The sequence below is a fragment of the Rhipicephalus microplus genome, chromosome 7 (assembly GCF_043290135.1).
Source record: "Rhipicephalus microplus isolate Deutch F79 chromosome 7, USDA_Rmic, whole genome shotgun sequence".
Lineage (NCBI taxonomy): Eukaryota > Metazoa > Arthropoda > Arachnida > Ixodida > Ixodidae > Rhipicephalus > Rhipicephalus microplus.
The window spans coordinates 68,430,257-68,448,876 of record NC_134706.1 but is presented as its reverse complement, the minus strand read 5'-3'; the positions used below and the strand labels follow the sequence as shown (position 1 = coordinate 68,448,876).

The following is an 18,620-nucleotide window of genomic DNA, read 5'->3' as shown; positions in this document are numbered from 1 at the left end:
TTCGTGGGCGGTGGTGACGGCTACATGCGCCCGAAACTTCGTCGACGTCGGGCCCGATGCCGAGCCTGAAGCTTCGGAATATGATCACTCCGGCAGCGATTTGTGGCAGCACATCGTCGGCGCTGACATGCGTGGGCGGGTGGGACATCTGTTGCGATGGTTTAATTTCAGCCGATGATGATGCCGTCACTGTGGAACCATGCACGGATTAGGGCATTGTCAATGAAGTACGGGGCAAGAGCGATTCGGAGGAATCGGATCGCGAGAACGACGATACTCTTGAGCCAGGGCCTCATGCAGCTTATGCCACAGACCTCAGAGAACGAGCACCCTGCCGTTTAAGTGAACTCTAGACCACCCGTATCGCTTTTGCACTTCGAAATATGTGCATCATAGACTTTTTGGGCAAAAAAAGTTTGTGTTTTCACTCGCAAATTGTTTAAAAGTTGTGTTTCATTTACTACGAACTTCGGGATACAGCGAACAAATGCCGCGTCAGGCTCAGGTTCGTTATAAGCGGGCTCAACTGTATACACTCACGGCTCATTATAACAAAGTTGCATCTTGCAGGAAAATAAGTTTGTTATATCCAAACGTTAGTTCTAAATGTCTATTCCGAACACTGTATGTATTGCAAGGCTATATTCACATAACTTCATTACAAACAATATTTCTTTATATGTGGTTTTGTTATATCCAGGTTTGAGTAGTGTAATCACATTTTTCGAAATGCATGAAAGGTAAAAAATTTTTTGTGACATGCATGATAATTTGGCATTGGTACGTTCACTGTGGTTAATTTACAGATTCAAGAAGTTATGCGAAGCAAGTTAAAGGAAGTTCAGGAATATTCATGTGCCAGCTGTGTCTGTCATGCCTACTGTACTTGCAGCTCCTGTATGCATACAAGTGCCGTATTTTATTCTAGTTTGTGTGCTCACTGACATCACTTAGCGACTGATTCTTGAGTCACTCAGTAGTAAATTTTTGTATGACTAACCACTAATTAGCTCGAACTTGCCAATTTGACTGTGTTGTTCATTCTGATATAATTAGCATCATGAACTTGCTTTGAATGTGACTTAGAGGCTGGGCAATTGCACTGCTATGTAAAAGGATTTCATTTCCATTCGTGCTGTCTACACTGCAATGAAAGTGCAAAAAGACGTGTGTACCTTGGTTTAGGTGCGCGTAAAAGATCCCTAGGTGGTCATAATTTTCGAGTCCCCCCAACAGTGTGCTACATAATCATATTGTGGCTTCAACACTTGAAAAACAATGAAACCTAATTAAATTATTTTGCACACATGCAGCCAAGTTCTACACGGGTGACCAGTGGCTGAATGGTGCGGTCTTCTCAGTGCTGGGGGTGTGGCTGAGACGAGCAGTGGCCCTGCACTACACCGACGAAACCCTGGTCTCGGCTAGCAAGAAGTACTGCCTCTACCTAGTTGACCAGACTCACCGAAGTGAGTTTGGTTTCCGAGTACCTCTTTTTCCTGTTACGAAGTTTTAAACATTGCTTAGGATGGGATTGAGAGAAAAAAAAAACAACCGCATGACTATGTTAACTTTAAAGCAGTGCCTGTTGTGTCGATCGCACTTAGAGGCATATTCGTAGCGGGAAGGTAACGTCGTGCTGGCTGCAGCCTCTTTGTAAGATGTTTCCTGTCACTTGTGAAGGCTTGCCCATTCGAGTGGATAGCCGTCGGTTCATTCCGCCACCTCATCTTAATAAACTAGTGGAAGGTGCGCTTACATGAGCGTTTTTTTTTTTTGTGTTCCTGTAGGCTCTGTATAATTTATTGTAAAAGCTGCTATGAGAGCACAACAAGGGTAGCGTGCGCCCCCATTGCCGGTGTCTGTAACCACTGTCGCACAAAGCAAAAAAACTAAGTTAATAAAAAACACCAAGGGCACAATGAGGTTCGAACCCGAAGCCGCTGCGTGCTAGCGCAGTATTCTACCATTGAGCCTCGCCGGTGCTTGAAACTCCTTTGCAAACTGGCCTTAGGCAGGCTTGATGTCGGGAAAGTAATCGCGTTAATACGAGTAATAAAGAGTTTCTGAACAGCAAAGAAACAGCCAGGCATCATACAATGTGAGTTGTGTAACTAGTAGGTCGTTGAATGCTCCAACCGATTACAAAAGCTTCAGGCATAAATCTTCATAGTCATCAGCCACAGCATAAAAAAAAAATTACACGAAATTTTTTACAAGTGTGTAGCGGGTACCATGATCGTCTGAAGCATGACCTACTGTACTCCTGACCTGCCCAGATAGCGGAGTTCCTATGGGAGCACATGTTCCCTCTCTCGTTCAACTGCTCACTGTTGGTGGCACCACCTAGAACCTGTTCATCTGCTTCTTTACAGTTGTTTTGACGACGCTGGAGTAAGAATGCCTGCCTTCTGTGGTGAACTGCCGGCATGTATGTGACCATTTCTTTGCTTAGATGGCTGGTCAAGTAGGCTGTTCAGTGTGCTTAAGTATTTATTGCACAGTGGTTGACAAACGTGGGAACCCGTAGACTTACATGGTGTTGGACAGCCTATCTGGTGTCGCGCTCATTTAATTGCAAAAAAAAAAAAAGTGAATGACTTTTAGTACATTTGTTTCTGAGTTATTTTTTATTTGTGCATATTTGGCCAACAAAGCACACACTATGCGTGCTCTTTTGGCCAAAATATGACCACAAACAGTGAAGGTGATGCGGGCAAACCAGTGCTGGCTCGTACGCGGCTCGTAGGTTACGGCTCTAGCGGCAGAAGATATAAACTAGAACGTGAACGCTAGAGCGAGGCTCTCTGGGCAGGTCAGGAGTAAAGTAGGACGTGGTCTGAAGAATGACAAAGGATGGCATAGTGAATGCCTCCCTACTATGCAAAAATGATGATGAATAATGATGTAATGGCTACTCTGCAAGTGTGTTTGTAGCAGTTACCCAAAGTCTGTTGAAAAAAAAATGCACTGAAAGGACACTCTTCCAGCTTTCGCTGTAATTGGCAGCGTTTTTTTTGTCTTTTGGATTTAATTTGGCACTTTCATAACTGCAGGTGAGCCCTTTGCAATCAAGCTGCTAGTACTTGATTTTAAATAATTGTCATGCTCCTGTGGCTGATCATTATTGTAGCTCTCATTTTGTCAGATGTCGTAATGGCTTCATGACAGCACTCTTGGTGGCTTCTTGTTGCATCCTATTTTTCTACTTAAAACTGCGTGCTGTACCAGCTAACTCAAGTGCTAGCCCCGTTTGTCTGGTTGAGCGTTGTCATGAATTCTGGAAAATATCGGTTTTATTGAAAATTCAACTGTGGCTGAAGTACAAGTTTCAGAATAATCTGAAGAAAGGGTGTTGAATATTAACAGAATGTGTCCTGTTATTTAAGTTAAAATATTATGTGCAGTAGACTGTCATTAAATGAAACCCGTGGGGACCAGGGAAAAGTGTTCCGCTTAACAGGAGTTCCATTTACTGAGAGGTGAATAATGAAACAGAATTCAGATATGAAGCCAATTATATTACACACAGTTGTTTTGTTTTAAGGGAACACTAAAGCAAAATATCAAGTCTACGTTGGTCACTGAAATAGCAGTCCAAGAACCTCGTAGTGCATATTTTGTGCCAAGGAAGGGTTTATTTTCAAATAAAATCACTGTTTAATGGTCTACATCGTGTTTGTGCACTTTAAATCACCCACCTGAAGTGGTCTTTTTGATGTCACTGTTGCCATGCCCAACGTTGGCAGCAGGCCCTGCCGCGGTGGTCTAGTGGCTAAGGTACCCGGCTGCTGACCCGCAGGTCGCGGGATCGAATCCCGGCTGCGGCGGCTGCATTTCCGATAGAGGCGCAAATGTTGTAGGCTTGTGTGCTTAGATTTGGGTGCACGTTAAAAAACTCCAGGTGGTTGAAATTTCCGGAGCCCTTCACTACGGCGTTTCTCAAACTCATATGGTGGTTTTGAGGCGCTAAACCCCACAAATCAATCAATCAATAATGCTTGCGCTTTAGAATGCTTGTAAACTTAGACATCAGCCTCATGTTAATTATTCACTCATCGCTTCACTTGCCTTGCCTCACTAAATTGGCACCAACAAGGATTGACACACCATAAAACCATACCATATCGACATACCATAAAATTATCGACATACCATAAAATTCCAAGCAAGTGCCCCCACTCGTGCAAGCGCCCCCCCCCGCCCCCCCAACTTCATTGCAACTTCAAATAACTGCACCGTCCCGGGGAAGTGCAAACCCCTTTCCAGCGCTTTGCGACAATCCATTCCTGCTTTGAATTGCAGCGCGATTGCGCCATGCATGCTCCACACCAATTGTTGCTTTGTGTGCACGGTGAGAGGTCAGCTATGCCTGTGCATTCCTACACAGCGGTGAAGGAAACCGAGCTTATTCGATGGCATCGAGAAAACAAGAAAATGCACCAGGCATCTCGACATTTCAAGCTCGACAGGAGGTGGATGCGAGAACCGGAGAAGAATTTCGATAATTTGCTGCAGTTAAAGTGCGAGAAGGCTAAGCTTTAATGGAAGCTCAGTAATGGCGCACCAGTGTTCGGCGAGTCGTCGCTACATAGATTTTGTTGCCGAGGTGTGGGCCACTATACTTGAGGAGACAGTTGCACGGTCCTTCAAGGGATGCGGCATTAGTAACGCGCTCGATGGCTTGGAGAACGGCCACCTGCACAGCGGACTGGCCGATGTTCGAGATGTGTAGCTAAAAGACCGTGGTGGGCTTCAAGCGGAATGCTGCGACCTGTTTTTTGCAACTGACTCAGAGGAGTCTTCCGATGGTTTTGAAAGTGATTAAAAGCTACAACAAATTCTGGGCCTAAATAAAGTTCTGTGATGAAATTTTATTCCATGCGCACTGTTTATTTTTTCCTGGCATAATAATTTTGCCACCATCTTGAATTTTGGCGCCGTTCTGAGATAGCATCTGTCCCACCCTCGCACTTTGCTGGCAATTTAGACTTCGTTGGAAAGGGGGGGGGGGAGCATTTGCTTGGAGTTTTGTGGTAGTTTTTTTAACGATCAGCACTTTTTACTTTTTCAGAGCCCGTACACCCTGAGGACTTCGTGCTTCAACAACTTGTAAGTGGATGCTTCTCTGCGTTTTTGTTCTTTTACGAATGAACGGGAATGAATCAAGGGTTCGTTTTCATTGTTAGACACAACCTGACGAAACTGTCAGACAGTGATGCCAAGGAAGGTATATCGAACATTTTGTAGTCGCTAAACTATATTGTAGTAACTATCATATAAATGTAAGGAAGTAAAAGTTAATGAAAACAAAACTTGCCGCCAGAGGGGAGTTAACCTGCTACCTTCGGATAATGCACCCCATGCTCTTCCAATTGAGCTACGGCTGCGGTTGCCGTCCTGTCCGTTTTGCTGGGTATTTCTGGACATGTAAATTTGGGTGAGTTAACCAGGGAATTTGATTCATGGTTTATTGACTGAATTTCGTTTTTCATCTTTAACGCAAGTCTTCTAAACACTGAGTTGCCTCATACTAGTTAGGCTTCTTAGAAAGCACTTTTAAGAAAAATGAAGTCTGCTGTAAGTTAAAGCATGGCGTCAGTTAAAGTAAGCGGTATGGCGAGGTCTTGCAGGAAGTGGTTTCGGAGCCTCTACTGCAAGAGATGATGCGTGATGCAAGAGAAATATTGGTGGTAAAGAGCATTGATACCATGGTGAAAAAGTGTAATTCTTTGGTAACGGACTCGTGAGTCGACGCCCGAGTTGACTCACTTGGGCTCGGATCGAGTTGCGAGTTTGATGAGTTCGGGAGAGTAATATTTTGGTGAGCTTGAGCCCGTCCGGATGCTCATAAGTTTCATGACTGTTAGTTGAGCGAATCTGCCTTCGGAACATTTTCACGAGTCTGAGTCTAAGAGAGCTCCACAATTTCTGCCAACCTACGGTGACAGTGCCTGGTAGAAGTGGTGCGCACCCTTGACCTGGTGTGCCAGCTGGACAGTAGTCAGGTGCCCGAGGTGATCCTGGTCATACAGCGACTCGCCAACAGTCACCTGCTCAGCCGCGTTACTCTGGGGACTGCCCTGCTTGAGTTCTTCTTGCACCATGGTGAGTTCCCTGCTACCTTGGCCTGATATAGTTCAATTGCGTAACAATGCAGTGGGCGTGAAACCACGTGAAGAAGCGACTGAAATGAAATTATTTGTTGGGGCTTTTGGGTAATGATGCTCTGTTTTTGCCCGATACTGCCTTTATGGGGTTATTTGACTTCTAGCATCCCAAATTCTGCAATTCGCAATATTCAATCGTTTAAAGAATCGTAGACAAGCACCTTGCTGCTATTTACGTACTAATGGCCTATTCTTGGAGGAAAAAATGAGAAAATGCCTCAATGAGAAAATGAGTAATGCCTCATGAAAAAAGCATATTACTTTTCTCATGAGAAGGTTGGAGAAGATTTTGAAGCATATTCTTGTGAGATAGCAACATTATTGCATTTATTTTGGCTAGTTTCATGAGTAACTGGCAGGGTGCCTTATCGAATGAGGCAATGCAGAGGTTGAAATGTATTTATATACATAATGTGGTGCAACCAAAGTGTTACCGACAATACTTTACACGTGTATGGCTAAAATGCTATTTCCTCATCCTCTCCTCCTCTTTCAACTTCTGACGAAGTTTAGCAGATGTGGCGGACAGAGAGGTGTTTCGTTCGAGTCCGTGGTTCCAAACTGCCTCGTAGACGTTAATAAACAGGAACGTCTGAAATGTTTGATGCAAAAGATCTTCGGTCTCCAATTTTTTTCATACTTTCTGCTTGAATTACAGGTCCAAGACAGCATAAATTGAGCTCTCTTGCCCCCCTCCTGCCACAATTGTTGTCTTCATTATGGAACAAGCGTTTTCTTGAGTCAATACATTTACAAGGCAGCGTTGATTCAATACAAGAATGTAATAAGGTGAAGCATATCAAAAGCCTCAAGGAGTGGTTGTTAATTAGACGTAGATTGTACAGCTAAGCCCCTTTATAAGAGGCACGCTTGGAGCAGCAGGTCTTGACTTTTAGGTTGTACGCAAAGTGGGATGTATGCATTTTTTTATCAACCCGTATTTTACTGTAGGCACATTGGTGTCTTGTATACACATTTCTCCCTTATACCAGTGTTTTTTATGAAAGGGTTCCACTGTATTTGTCTACAATAAGTTGGAAGAGTTCAGATAGCAAAATTTTGGTGTGAATTAAAGAGCACTATTTGAAATTTTGAATATTAACATACTTCTACAAAAATATTTTCATGCAATCCTCATGTGGGGGTTTTTCTGTTGATTACTCATGCACATGTAACAAAAAATTGAGTTGAAAAAATTAACATGTTTCATTCAAAATGAAATGCTAGTTGAACCCTGTTCCTAGATGTAAAGGATGGGCTATGTAAATTTTGATTCTTACCTTCAGTGGCAGAATATGCAAGCTCAAATGCTTTGGCATGTACGTCCATCGCAGTGTCTCAGTTCCATTATGCCAGAAACAGTCATAACTGTTACACCAGTGCCTTCTTATGTTGATTCAAGCTGAAAGCTTCCTAAGTGTATTTATTTATTTATTTATTAGTATACCCTCAGGACCCCAGAGGGTGTTACAGAAGGGGAGGGCACAATATGAAAGTGGTAAAAGTTATAATAACAGCATTGAAAGAAATACAGCGAATCACAATAGCGAAAAATACAAAAAATAAGATAAGAGCAGGAAAAGAACAGTAGCCTACAGTCACACCATAAAGGGTTTTGAAACTGCTGACTTGAACAGCCCTTGATCCTTAGTGGCAGCAATGGAGGGGGGAAGGCGGTTCCAATCTCTGCTTGTCTTCGGAAGAAAAGATTGCAGAAAATGGTTGGTGCAGCAAAAGGGAATGGCTACTTTATTCGGGTGGTCAACATGACATAAAATATGCAGGCTCCCCAATTAATTCCTCTCCAAGTACTTGATTATGGAAGAAAATTTTGGTGGAAGAGTGACGGACGAAAGATTGTTCTTCTAGTGGCCAGACCAGGAAGATGTAGAGTAGATTTCATTGAGGTCACGCTGGCAGTAAAAGCGTAGTTGTTAAAAATAAAGCGAGCTGAGAGGTTTTGGACAGCTTCTAAAGCATCAATTAACGTTGATTGAGTTGGGTCCCAAATGGCAGACGCATACTTTAATTTTGGTCAGGCTAATGTCAGTCAACTAGTAAATCTCACGCACTTTTCCCATCCTTGGTGAGTCATTGTCATAAGCTATTGAATGAACAGGCCAATTGTTTAATCATTTGAGATATGTGTGACTTTCGTTATTGCTACTTGTGCATAATTTGCCTGAGGCACTGTGAATGACCCTATTCATATGTAGCGAATTAGTTTTACTGGCACGTCTTGTTGATATGGGCACCTTCATTCTCCAGAGAAGTAGTTTATAATAATGAACCATTTCAAAAACACACATCAATCAATCAATCAACCAATAAATCAAGCTAATAATCAATTAATATGTATTAATACATAGCGCAGTATACATGCTAAGGATATACAGAAGGTCCCATCGTATCAACTGAAATGGAACCTCTGATACAATATAAACATAAATATTGGATTAGTAACGAACACACATTAAGGAATAATTGTTTTAACAAAGAACATGGCTTATCCAGCCAAAAAAATGAGATGTGGGTTTGCGTTCTATGTTGTCCATGCTACTGTAGTGTCAGGAAAGCGCAACACGTTGGCTGCTTGAAGTGTGCACTGTTTTTCTTTTTTTTTCTTTCTTTGCTCAGTGAAAAGCTGTTAATTTATGTTTAGAATCAGTAATCACCTTCTCTGAACTCACAAGAGAAACATTGAGCCTTGCCTTTTGTGCACAGCGATGACAGTCATGCGATTGTGTTGCAAATCTGATACTTTGCGAAGCGAGTGGCCCTTCTCTATTGTTATCGCTGGTCGTCGTATCAATACCAGAATGTGACTGAGATGAGCACACGCATTGTGCAGGAATTCTGATAAGACAGTTTGACACCGTCCTTGAAACTTCCTGTGCATTCAACCGCCGAACTTTCCGCTTCGGCTTTGAAATGTTTCATGTTGTGGGCCATGTGTACATAAAATGTAAGAAACATGCCTGAATTTACCCATTTCATTCCTAGAATACCTGTGCACAGTCTGGACTGCAAGTTTCTATATTAACGTAGCAGAATTGCATGAAGAGAAAAAAAGTCTTAGAAAATTTCGTGCATATTGTGCACTATCCATATCGTCTTGTGGTTCATACGAAGACGAAATCAAAATGCACATATTAAAGATAGAACTTGAGGGGGTGAACTTGTTCATAGTAAAGGAAGTAGCACTCGAAGCGTAGCGAAAGCGGCTAGCACAGAGGTCGGTCATCGGTAATCTAATAAGCGATAAGGTGCATCAGTATTTGTGCATGTGGCATTCTAGCCTTATCATCGATGGTCGCATTATTTTCAGAATAAGTTGTACTGTTTGTGTTGCACTTTGAAGCCTATCAGTACAATCTAAAATAACTGGGAATGTTCGACATTCTAACATGGCATGCACAGGGTAGTGCTGTTACATATGTAATGGGTCAGTTAGGTGTAACTAAACAAGCACACATGGGAATATTATTGTGGTGCATAATAACAAGACATGACTGTATGAACATTGTGAATATCATTGGAACATGTGATTTCTTGAACTGCGTTGGCCCTCTCTATTGCTGTTGAAGAGCTTGTGAGGCTTTGAAGCAGGCTAACAGTTCAGCACATGAGGCAGCTGAACATGATAAGTGTTTTCTCGCTTTTCTGTTGAGCAGAAGCTTATTTTGGATTATGTGAGTTTTTTTTTTATTGTGGGTAAACTGTACCTATGGTCGCATAGAACTTTTGAAGTCTGTGGCCTGTCCCCCTCGAAGCCGAATTCACACACGTGTGGCCCAATGGGCGTGCATTCCAGACTGATGTCGCGAGCTAGATGGCCAGTGATCCTGCCTTCGGAGAACATTGCCAAGTGCATCAGTTGGACCATTTCTGTAATCATGAAGGCCATCGACTGGTGCACTTTGGTTGTCTGAGTGGGGTCTCTATAGATTACTTAAGTTGTACCCGACTATTTAATAGTTGTAGCCAACTAATTACAGCTCATGATTACTGCACTGGACACGGAAAGCAGAAGTGTAGGTCTGAAAAATAATATGTACAGAACTACAGTAATGCGCGAAAGTCTCGACAGAAAACAGCACTTTGTGATAGATAGAGAGACGCTGGAAGCTGTGAAGGAATATGTCTACTTAGGACAGGTAGTAACGGCAAAGCCAAACCATGAGAGTAAAATAACTAGAAGAATAAGGAAGGGGTGAATCACATTCGGCTAGCATTCCCAAATCATGCATGGTTATCAGCCACTAACCCTCAAGAGAAAGGTATATAACAGCTCCATTTTGCCAGGACTTAACTACGGAGATGAAACGTGGAGGCTTACAAAGAGGGTTCAGCTTAAATGTAACCTCAAGAAACAATGTAACCTCAAGAGACGAAAAATTATGCGAAGCATGCATCGACATTATTCGAAGCAAGCAGAGAGAAGGTGGCTGTGTTGCAATTTTTTTATTGTGCAACACCTCATGAAATGGCACTAAATATATGTACAAATGTAGTACGCACAGGCTTATGTTGAAGAAGTGACGATGTTTACATAACCAGTTATTTGCACTTGCGCAACTATGCCAACTGGAACATGCGTATTAGCAACACCAGAAGCTGATATGAAACCCTGATGCTCGTGAGGCTGCTGCCCCTGGACACTGCTACATAAATCAACTTCATCGCATGACAGCAAACCACAATTGACATTACCACGACGTGACGGATATATTAAAGGAGTACGTATGTAATGTTTATAAAATTGGGTAGGCAGCACTGCAACCACTATTGATGCTTCATGAAGATTAGCGTCTATTCGAAAAGTATAGTTCCAAGACCTGACGTAGCTCTGTGGTAAAATGCTTCATTGCCATGCAGAATGCTTGGGTTCGATTCCAGCTGGGACCCTGACATTTATTCTTTGCATTCATCGGGTTGACGCTATCGATGTCGGGTATTTCTTAACGCTCGCGCGTTAAAATTGCCCATGTGTATTCTCGTTTTTTCTGGGTATATGCTAAGTGTGGGGACGCGGCGCGGCGTCTGTCTTGTTCATACGACCTTCGAGTGGCTCCTGCTTCCTATAATGATCTTCAAGTGAATTTTTCGAGTGCGCGTTCAGCTTTGTGTCGCATCAGTGAAAGTGCCAGGACTATTTTGATGCCAAAACCTGCTGCGTGAGTGGACTATTTTCACGTTTTGGAACATTTTTTCTCCGGAGCCGACCACCGCCTGGGCTAAGCCTAACGAGGTGGTGGGGGAGGACATAACCCCCGAAAAGGTGACAGAAGACTGAGGTTGGCAGTCTGCAGGTGCCAGAAGAGCTGGCGCGCGCTCGGCAGGCGCTAATCCTAATGTTGCTACTCTCAACGAGACGAAGTCGACAACGGCCGAGGCCCCGCGAGGCCGCAACAGTGGCAATAACATCAAGGCTAGAATCATCCGCGCTGGCCGGATGCCCCAGCTCCCCAGGGAGGATACGAAGATTGTGATCCGGCCCCGCGGAGGCCTCAATATTGTCAAGACTGGCTGCACCGTGGTGGCTGGTGCAATCCTGGCAGCCACAAGCATCTGCGCCGAAGATTTGCAGGGCGACATGCTATGCCCCAACGTGCAGCAGAATATTATGGTTGTCAGCACACCTAGAAGGGAAAATGCCAACCACTACGTCAAAGTTCGGCAGATCGTCGTCATGGGCTGAACATACGAGGTCAGTGCCTACGAGGCCGCCCCTCATTCCACGTGCAAGGGCGTGATCCGAGGTATTCCACTCGTAGACGGCCCGAATGGTATTGACAACAAGATCGTAAATGAAAGAAATTCGCTCGCCCTGGCAGCCAAGCGCATAGGCAGCACCGGTACGGTAATCGTCGTCTTCGACGGTCATAGAGTCCCAAACTTTGTACGCTATGGCCCCACCCTTGTGCAATGTTCGCTTTATCGGAAGAAAATAGACATTTGCTACGCTTGTGGTGGGCTCGGTCACCGTGCTGATGTGTGTCGCAGCCCAGGCGACGTCATATGTCGGGGCTGTGGGGCTTCAAATCATGACGCACAACACAAGTGTACCCCCAAGTGCAGGCTGTGTGGTGGGCAACACCTCACGACTGACAAGGACTGTAGGCAAAGATTCCAGATCCCGTATGTCGTGCGACGAAGGCGCTGGGAAAAGTCTCGTGCCACCGACCAAGGCCAAGCCATGGCATCACCATCACCCCCCACGGATGGGCAGGACTTTCAGCAGTCACGCGGTTCCGGGGACCGTTCCAGGCGACGTTCTCGGTCCCATTCCAGGGGCCGTTCCCGGTCCAGGAGCCGCTCCCGGTCACGAGGAGGAGCGCGGCGCTACAAGTCTGGGAGCCGCTCCAGCTCTCGATCCAGGTCTACCGGGCGTCAACAGCAGCCTAGCGGGGTGTCAGCGAGAAGCAAGAAGTCGGGCTCTATAACCTCGGCTCACACGGCCCGAGGAGGGCCAGCTGAGGTACTGTCGGGGTCACTCCCAGAGCATGCGGAGAGCGCGGGCGAGATTTCCCAGCTGAAACGCGAGAACGCAGCGATGAAGGAAACCATAAACAGGCTTTTGTCTGAAATTGCCGAGATTAAGAATGCGAGAAACCCACCACCGCAACCCGCCGCCGCATGCGTCGCCGATACAATGCCCCTACCCATGGAGGTGCACAGCACTAAAGCCGGCAACAGCAGCAGTGAGGGTCAAAGTGCTCCCAAGAAGAGGGCCGTCGCCTACTAACAGGAAGGTGTAGCGATTAGAGTCAGGTCTGAGCTTCGAGACATGCTATCCGCGCTCAGTAAAAGCATCAATAAGCTCGGGGAGAATTTCGCCCAACTGCAGATCACCCTGGCTGCGCAAAACGACCGAGTATCCAAGGTAGAGTTGTTTCTCGAAAGCGTAGTGAAACCAGCTCTGACCTCAACCGCCGTTGTACAACCCCAGCCCGGCAATACGGGCCCCATCGTCCACGCTATCGTCCACGCTATGGCTCGGTAGATGGCCAGATGCGTAAAGGCAAGACATGGAACCTGCTCAAGCACTTGCTCAGCGAGACTAACACCAAAACTAACCAGCGGAACGTACTAGCGCGAGCCATGCACGAAGCCAAGCAATCCTCTTCAGAAGAGGAGGTTTTGAAGCAGCTGGTGCAAAAGTATCTCCCTGTTGACTCGAACCCCGCAACAACGTACCCCAAGTACTCAGGACCGGCCAACACTGAACTGGACGCCGAGATATGCCACAAAGAGGTTCGGCAGGCGCTTTACTGGCTCAATGGTAGGTCTGCCGCGGGCCCCGACGGCATAACTAGTAAGCCCCTGTGCAACCTGGACGACCGGTCAATCGACTACCTCACCGAGGTCATCAACGAGGCATGAAAGAGCGGCGAGGTCCCCGACCCGTGGAAGGTCGCACGCACCATGCTCATTCCCAAGCCGGGGAGGTCACCCAACTTAGACAACATGCGCCCCATTTCGCTCACATCCTGCGTGGGAAAGGTAGCCAAGCATGTGGTCCTCAATAGGTTGACTCGGTACCTGGAGGACAATGGGCTCTACCCGTACACCATGATTGGTTTTCGGGCCAAGCTTTCGACGCAAGACGCTATGAAGCTGCTCAAGCACCAAGTCATCGACTGCAACACTCGAGACATGCGGGCCATTATCGGCCTCGACTTAGAGAAAGCCTTCGACAATGTTACTCACTCTTTCGTGTTGCGGTCGATTGCTGAGCTCGGCCTTCAAGTCAGATTCTACAAACATGTTAAATCGTTCTTGACCCTTAAGAGAGCCACCCTCAGTGTGGGAGACCTTGTCTCCGAGGAGATCGAGCTGGGATCGCGCGGCAAGCCACAAGGGTCGGTGATATCGCCCACCCTGTTCAATCTTGTCATGGTCGTGTTGTCTAAGAGGCTCTCATGTATCGAAGGCATTAACCACACAATTTACGCAGACGATATTACCATTTGGTGCACAGGTGGCAGCGACGGGCAAGTCGAGCGCTCCCTGCAGGAGGCTATAGACACCACGGAAGATTACCTCCGTCCCACAGGCCTGAGGTGATCCCCAAGCAAGTCCGAGCTCCTCCTTTACCAACCCACTAGGCGAGGGCTCAAGCCCAAAAACTGGCAGCCGATCTCTAAGAGTGATATCAAGCTCTACACCGGAGATGGCAGCGCAATACTCAGAGTCGACTCCATTCGGGTCCTCGGCATGACCATCAAGTCCAATGGTTCCAACGGCTCAAGCTCGCCGCCAAGACGAATAATGCGGTTCGGCTAGTTCGGCGGGTGGCCAACTGCTACCAAGGCCTCAAGGAAGACAACCTAATCCGCCTGGTCAATGCCTTTGTGCTCTGACACTTTTCATATGTCGCAGCCATGCACAATTGGCAGCGTGCCGAGCGTGACAAGATCAACGTCTTGCTCAGAAATATTACCAAGCGGGCCCTCGGTATCCCGATCAGGGCGCGCACCGAGCGCCTGCTCCAGCTCGGAGTACACAATACGTTGGAGGAGATCGCCGAAGCGCAGGTGCAGCCCAGCACACGCCCCTTTCGAGCTCCCAGACCGGCAGACATATACTCCGAGAGCTCGGTCACTCTCCGGCTGAAGTGGACGAGAAGATGAGACAGGTGCCCCATGAGATTCGTGACCTCATCACCGTGGCACCGATACCGAGGAATGTCCATCCCGAGCACAATCGTGGTAGGCGACGGGCTAGAGCTGCCACTCATCTCAAGCAGATTCACAGTGAGAAGCACGGCGTCAGCTTTGTCGACGCGGAAGCGTACCGTGGAAGCCGCGCCTTCTCCGCAGTCGTCGTCGACTCCAAACAACAAATCACCAACTGCACATCGGTTCACACTGACGATCCGACGATTGCCGAGGAAGTGGCCATCGCCCTGGCCATCCTGGAAGGTGAAAGGGAGGTCATCTATGGTGACTCTAGGTCAGCTATTCGTGCTTTCGAGCACGGTGAAATCTCCAAGAAAGCCCTGCACGTGCTCCAAAGTGGTGGCCGCGACGGCATCAAGCACCACGTACTGATTTGGTTTCCTGCACATGTTGGACAGGTCCAAGGCGCTCCCCCCAACCTCAACGAGTCTGCCCACGAGGCCGCGCGCGCACTACCCGACCGCGCGGGTTCCGGGCAACGATTCGGGGCCAACGGGGTTGCGGAAAACAGGGACGCGCCTGCCACGTACAACGAAATAACAAAGTATTTTTATCTCGCGCGTAGACTATATCCACTCCCTTATCCAAATCTTATAGGCCACAGGCCCTTACGCTCAGACTACTGCAGACCGACATGTACCCTAACCTGAGATCCCTTTACGCTATTTATCCTGACGTGTTTCCCAATGACGCTTGCCCCGCATGTGGGGATGTATCCACGCTGGCGCACATGCTCTGGGAGTGCAAGGCAATGTACACAAACCCCAACACTACATTGGTCAGGTGGGAGGCGGCCCTACGCAGCTCCCTCCTGGCCGACCAACTTGTAAATTATTTTTGGATGGGTCGTTCACCTTTGCCATCTATTCACGTCACGCGATACCAAATTTAGTACATGTGGAGCTAGTGAAACGGCCACAAGCACGCTATGAGCGTGGTATGTTGTCATGCTCATACATGACATGCACGTCAAGATTATCATGTTTGCACCAATTATATGTTTCGTCATCCATTGATGTCACGTAACATCAAATTCAATATATTTAGAGCTAGCAAAACAGCCACAAGCGCATCATGAAGGGCCCAATATACTCCAATCTAGAGTTCCACTCCGACACTGTCCTGGGAAAAAATAAAAAATTAGTGTTTGTAAATATCTGTCCTAGCAAAATGAGGGGTTAAAGCATGTGTGTGATCGTGATGTGTACGCCTTGTGGACAGAGGTGTTACATATAATTCGGGGTGGATGGATAATTCACATTTAATGAGTGATTGTAGGAAATTGAGGCGGAGAATCTGCCTACGTGTTTCGAGGAGGGGGATGTCATTTTCTGTCATCAGCTGTGTGGGGGAATCGGTGTGCTTAAACTTAGAGTACTAAATGAAGCGAACAGCTTTTCTCTGGACTTTATTATTTTAATGTTGTGTTTAGTGTAGGGATCCCATGTAATGCAAGCATACTCTAACTTGGGTCTAATGAAAGTAATGTAACTCATTAGTTTAATGTGGGCGGGTGGATTTTTAAGCTTGTGTTTCAGGAAACAAAGTTTACGGAAAGCTGAAGAACATATATTACTAATATGAAAATTCCACGAAAGGTTGTTTGAAAATGTTACTCCCAGACATTTAAAGTTTTCAACTTCTTTTAGTGGTGAGGCGGCCAGTGTGTAGGTGTATTTTAACGGGCTTTTTTTCCTTGTGATACGCAGACAGACAGTTTTTTCTCTGTTTAAAGACATGCCTGATCTGTCACACCACGCCTGTATGTTACGCAAACTAATCTTGAGGTCAGTTTGGTTATGCACTGTAGTTATTTCCTGATATAAAACGCAATCGTCTACAATTAATCTGATTTGTGTGCCAGGTGTAACAACGTTGACAATGTCATTTATATAGACCAAAAACAACAATGGCCCCAGGACACTACCCTGGGGTGCTCCGGATGTCACTGGAAGACAGCTTGAGTCGTTGCCCTCAATAGTGACAAACTGCATGCGATCCGAAAGATAAGCTGCTATCCAGGATACTATAATGCTAGGAAGATTGTAATCTCTGAGTTTTTGTATAAGTTTACAGTGAACTACTCTATCGAACGCCTTGCTAAAGTCTAAAGAAAGAGCGTCTATTGACCATTATTATCCAATGTTCTTGCAAAACTATAAATTACAGTTAACAGTTGTGTCGTAGTGGAGTAGCCTTTCCTAAAGCCATGCTGGCAGTTCGTTAACTGAATTTCTGTCTAAAAATGTGGTCATGTGGTTGGCGATGATATTGTCACGATGAGTCACCCTTCTTTTTGCTTTTCTTTTTAGTTTGCGCTTCAGTTGCAATATGTTACGCGTCATTCACGGCGTTTGTTTATTGACCGCCTTTGTTTTGTTAGGCACAAACATATTTAATATTTATGCAGTGGCGACACATTTTGAGGAATATTTTCCAGAGCGTGTACGTTGTTGTCAGTATCAGTGAAGTCACCAAGGCACAATTTCATGTAATCTATTATGCTTGCATCATCAGCTTTAGCAAAGTTTTTGAAGCAATGTTTTTTTGTACGTTTAGAGACAACAGTCGTAAGTATGGGCCAGGAAACATTTACAAGCTTGTGATCGGACAGACCTTTATCAACTGAAACGACGCATTTCGAAAAATCACGATTCACAAATAGCAGGTCAAGAATATTGCAAGAGAAACCTTGTACACGGGTAGGTTCATTAACTGCTTGAATTAAATCTTGTTCTAGCATAAGTTCGAAGATAATGTTAGCATTTCTGTCCTTCGTTAAATCTGCCTGAAGACGTTCCCAGTTAATACTAGGCAGGTTAAAATCGCCTACGAGAAAAATTTTTTTATGCCGAAAAGGAGACATGTATTCATTTAGTTTTATCATGTAGTCGGGTGTAGCGTTTGGTGGTCTATAACATGCGAACAATACAAAGGAATGCCCCCAGCATGACAACTGAATGCATAGGCACTCTATGTCAGGATATTCATCAACAAGTGTTGCATCAATTGGTTCTTTAGTAAGGACAGCCACACTTCCGCCCCTATGTGCCCTGTCCTTACGAAAAACTGTATAACACGGTGGGAATACAAGATCATCTGTTACCTGACCATGCAACCATGTTTCCGTAATGATAGTGACATGAGGATCGTGTATGAGCAGCTGAATTTGTAATGAATCTGCTTTTTTGATAACACTGCGGGCGTTTAAGTTGGTGATACGCAACTGCTTTGTTTGTGGTGAACATGTGTGAGCAATACTATTGTTGTTATCTGTGAAAGGGGAACTTCTCTCGTTGCTTGGAACCTTGCTAGCTTCTCCAACTAAGACAACACTTTCGTGTGACTTCTTGTCTTTGGGCGAATTGGCCTTCCGGCCTCGTTTTTTTTAACCGGTACTTTATCATTTTTTTCTTCATCCCAGACATATGCCACCCCGCCAATGTACAACTTGTCAAATGATAACGTAACCTCCTCATGCTTTTCACGGTTTGGCTTCGCACTTGCCCACAGTTTTCGTCTGACTTCCCGAATGTTCCGAGAAAAATCTTCACCGATTGAAATTTCGAGTTCTTTAATTATATCCCTTTTGCGTCTCTCATAATCATATGGTGGTTTTGGGACGTTAAACCCCACATATCAATCAATTATATCCCTTTTTTAGAATATTGTACTTGTCTCGCGAGTTCGAAAGCCTCACGATAACCGGGCGGTTTTCGTTACTTGCCGGCTTGCCTAATCTATCTATTCGTTCCATAGGTACATT

General features: G+C 45.6%; 1 protein-coding gene and 1 long non-coding RNA gene across 8 annotated transcripts in view; one reads left to right on the top strand and one right to left on the bottom strand.

Moving 5' to 3' along the window:
* The window catches only part of LOC119179454 (AP-5 complex subunit zeta-1), a 101,847-nt gene that overhangs the window by 21,489 nt on the left and 61,738 nt on the right, over nt 1-18,620 (top strand). For all 6 annotated transcript variants that reach the window (XM_075869240.1, XM_075869241.1, XM_075869239.1 and 3 more), the window contains exons 6-8: nt 1,314-1,469; nt 5,075-5,112; nt 5,952-6,108. In XM_075869240.1, coding sequence (XP_075725355.1) covers nt 1,314-1,469; nt 5,075-5,112; nt 5,952-6,108 — 351 coding nt within the window. The remainder of the gene's footprint in view (nt 1-1,313; nt 1,470-5,074; nt 5,113-5,951; nt 6,109-18,620) is intronic.
* The window catches only part of LOC142767495 (uncharacterized), a 28,529-nt gene that overhangs the window by 4,609 nt on the left and 5,300 nt on the right, over nt 1-18,620 (bottom strand). For both annotated transcript variants that reach the window (XR_012884924.1, XR_012884923.1), the window contains one exon: nt 3,702-3,831. This is a non-coding gene — a long non-coding RNA (uncharacterized LOC142767495). The remainder of the gene's footprint in view (nt 1-3,701; nt 3,832-18,620) is intronic.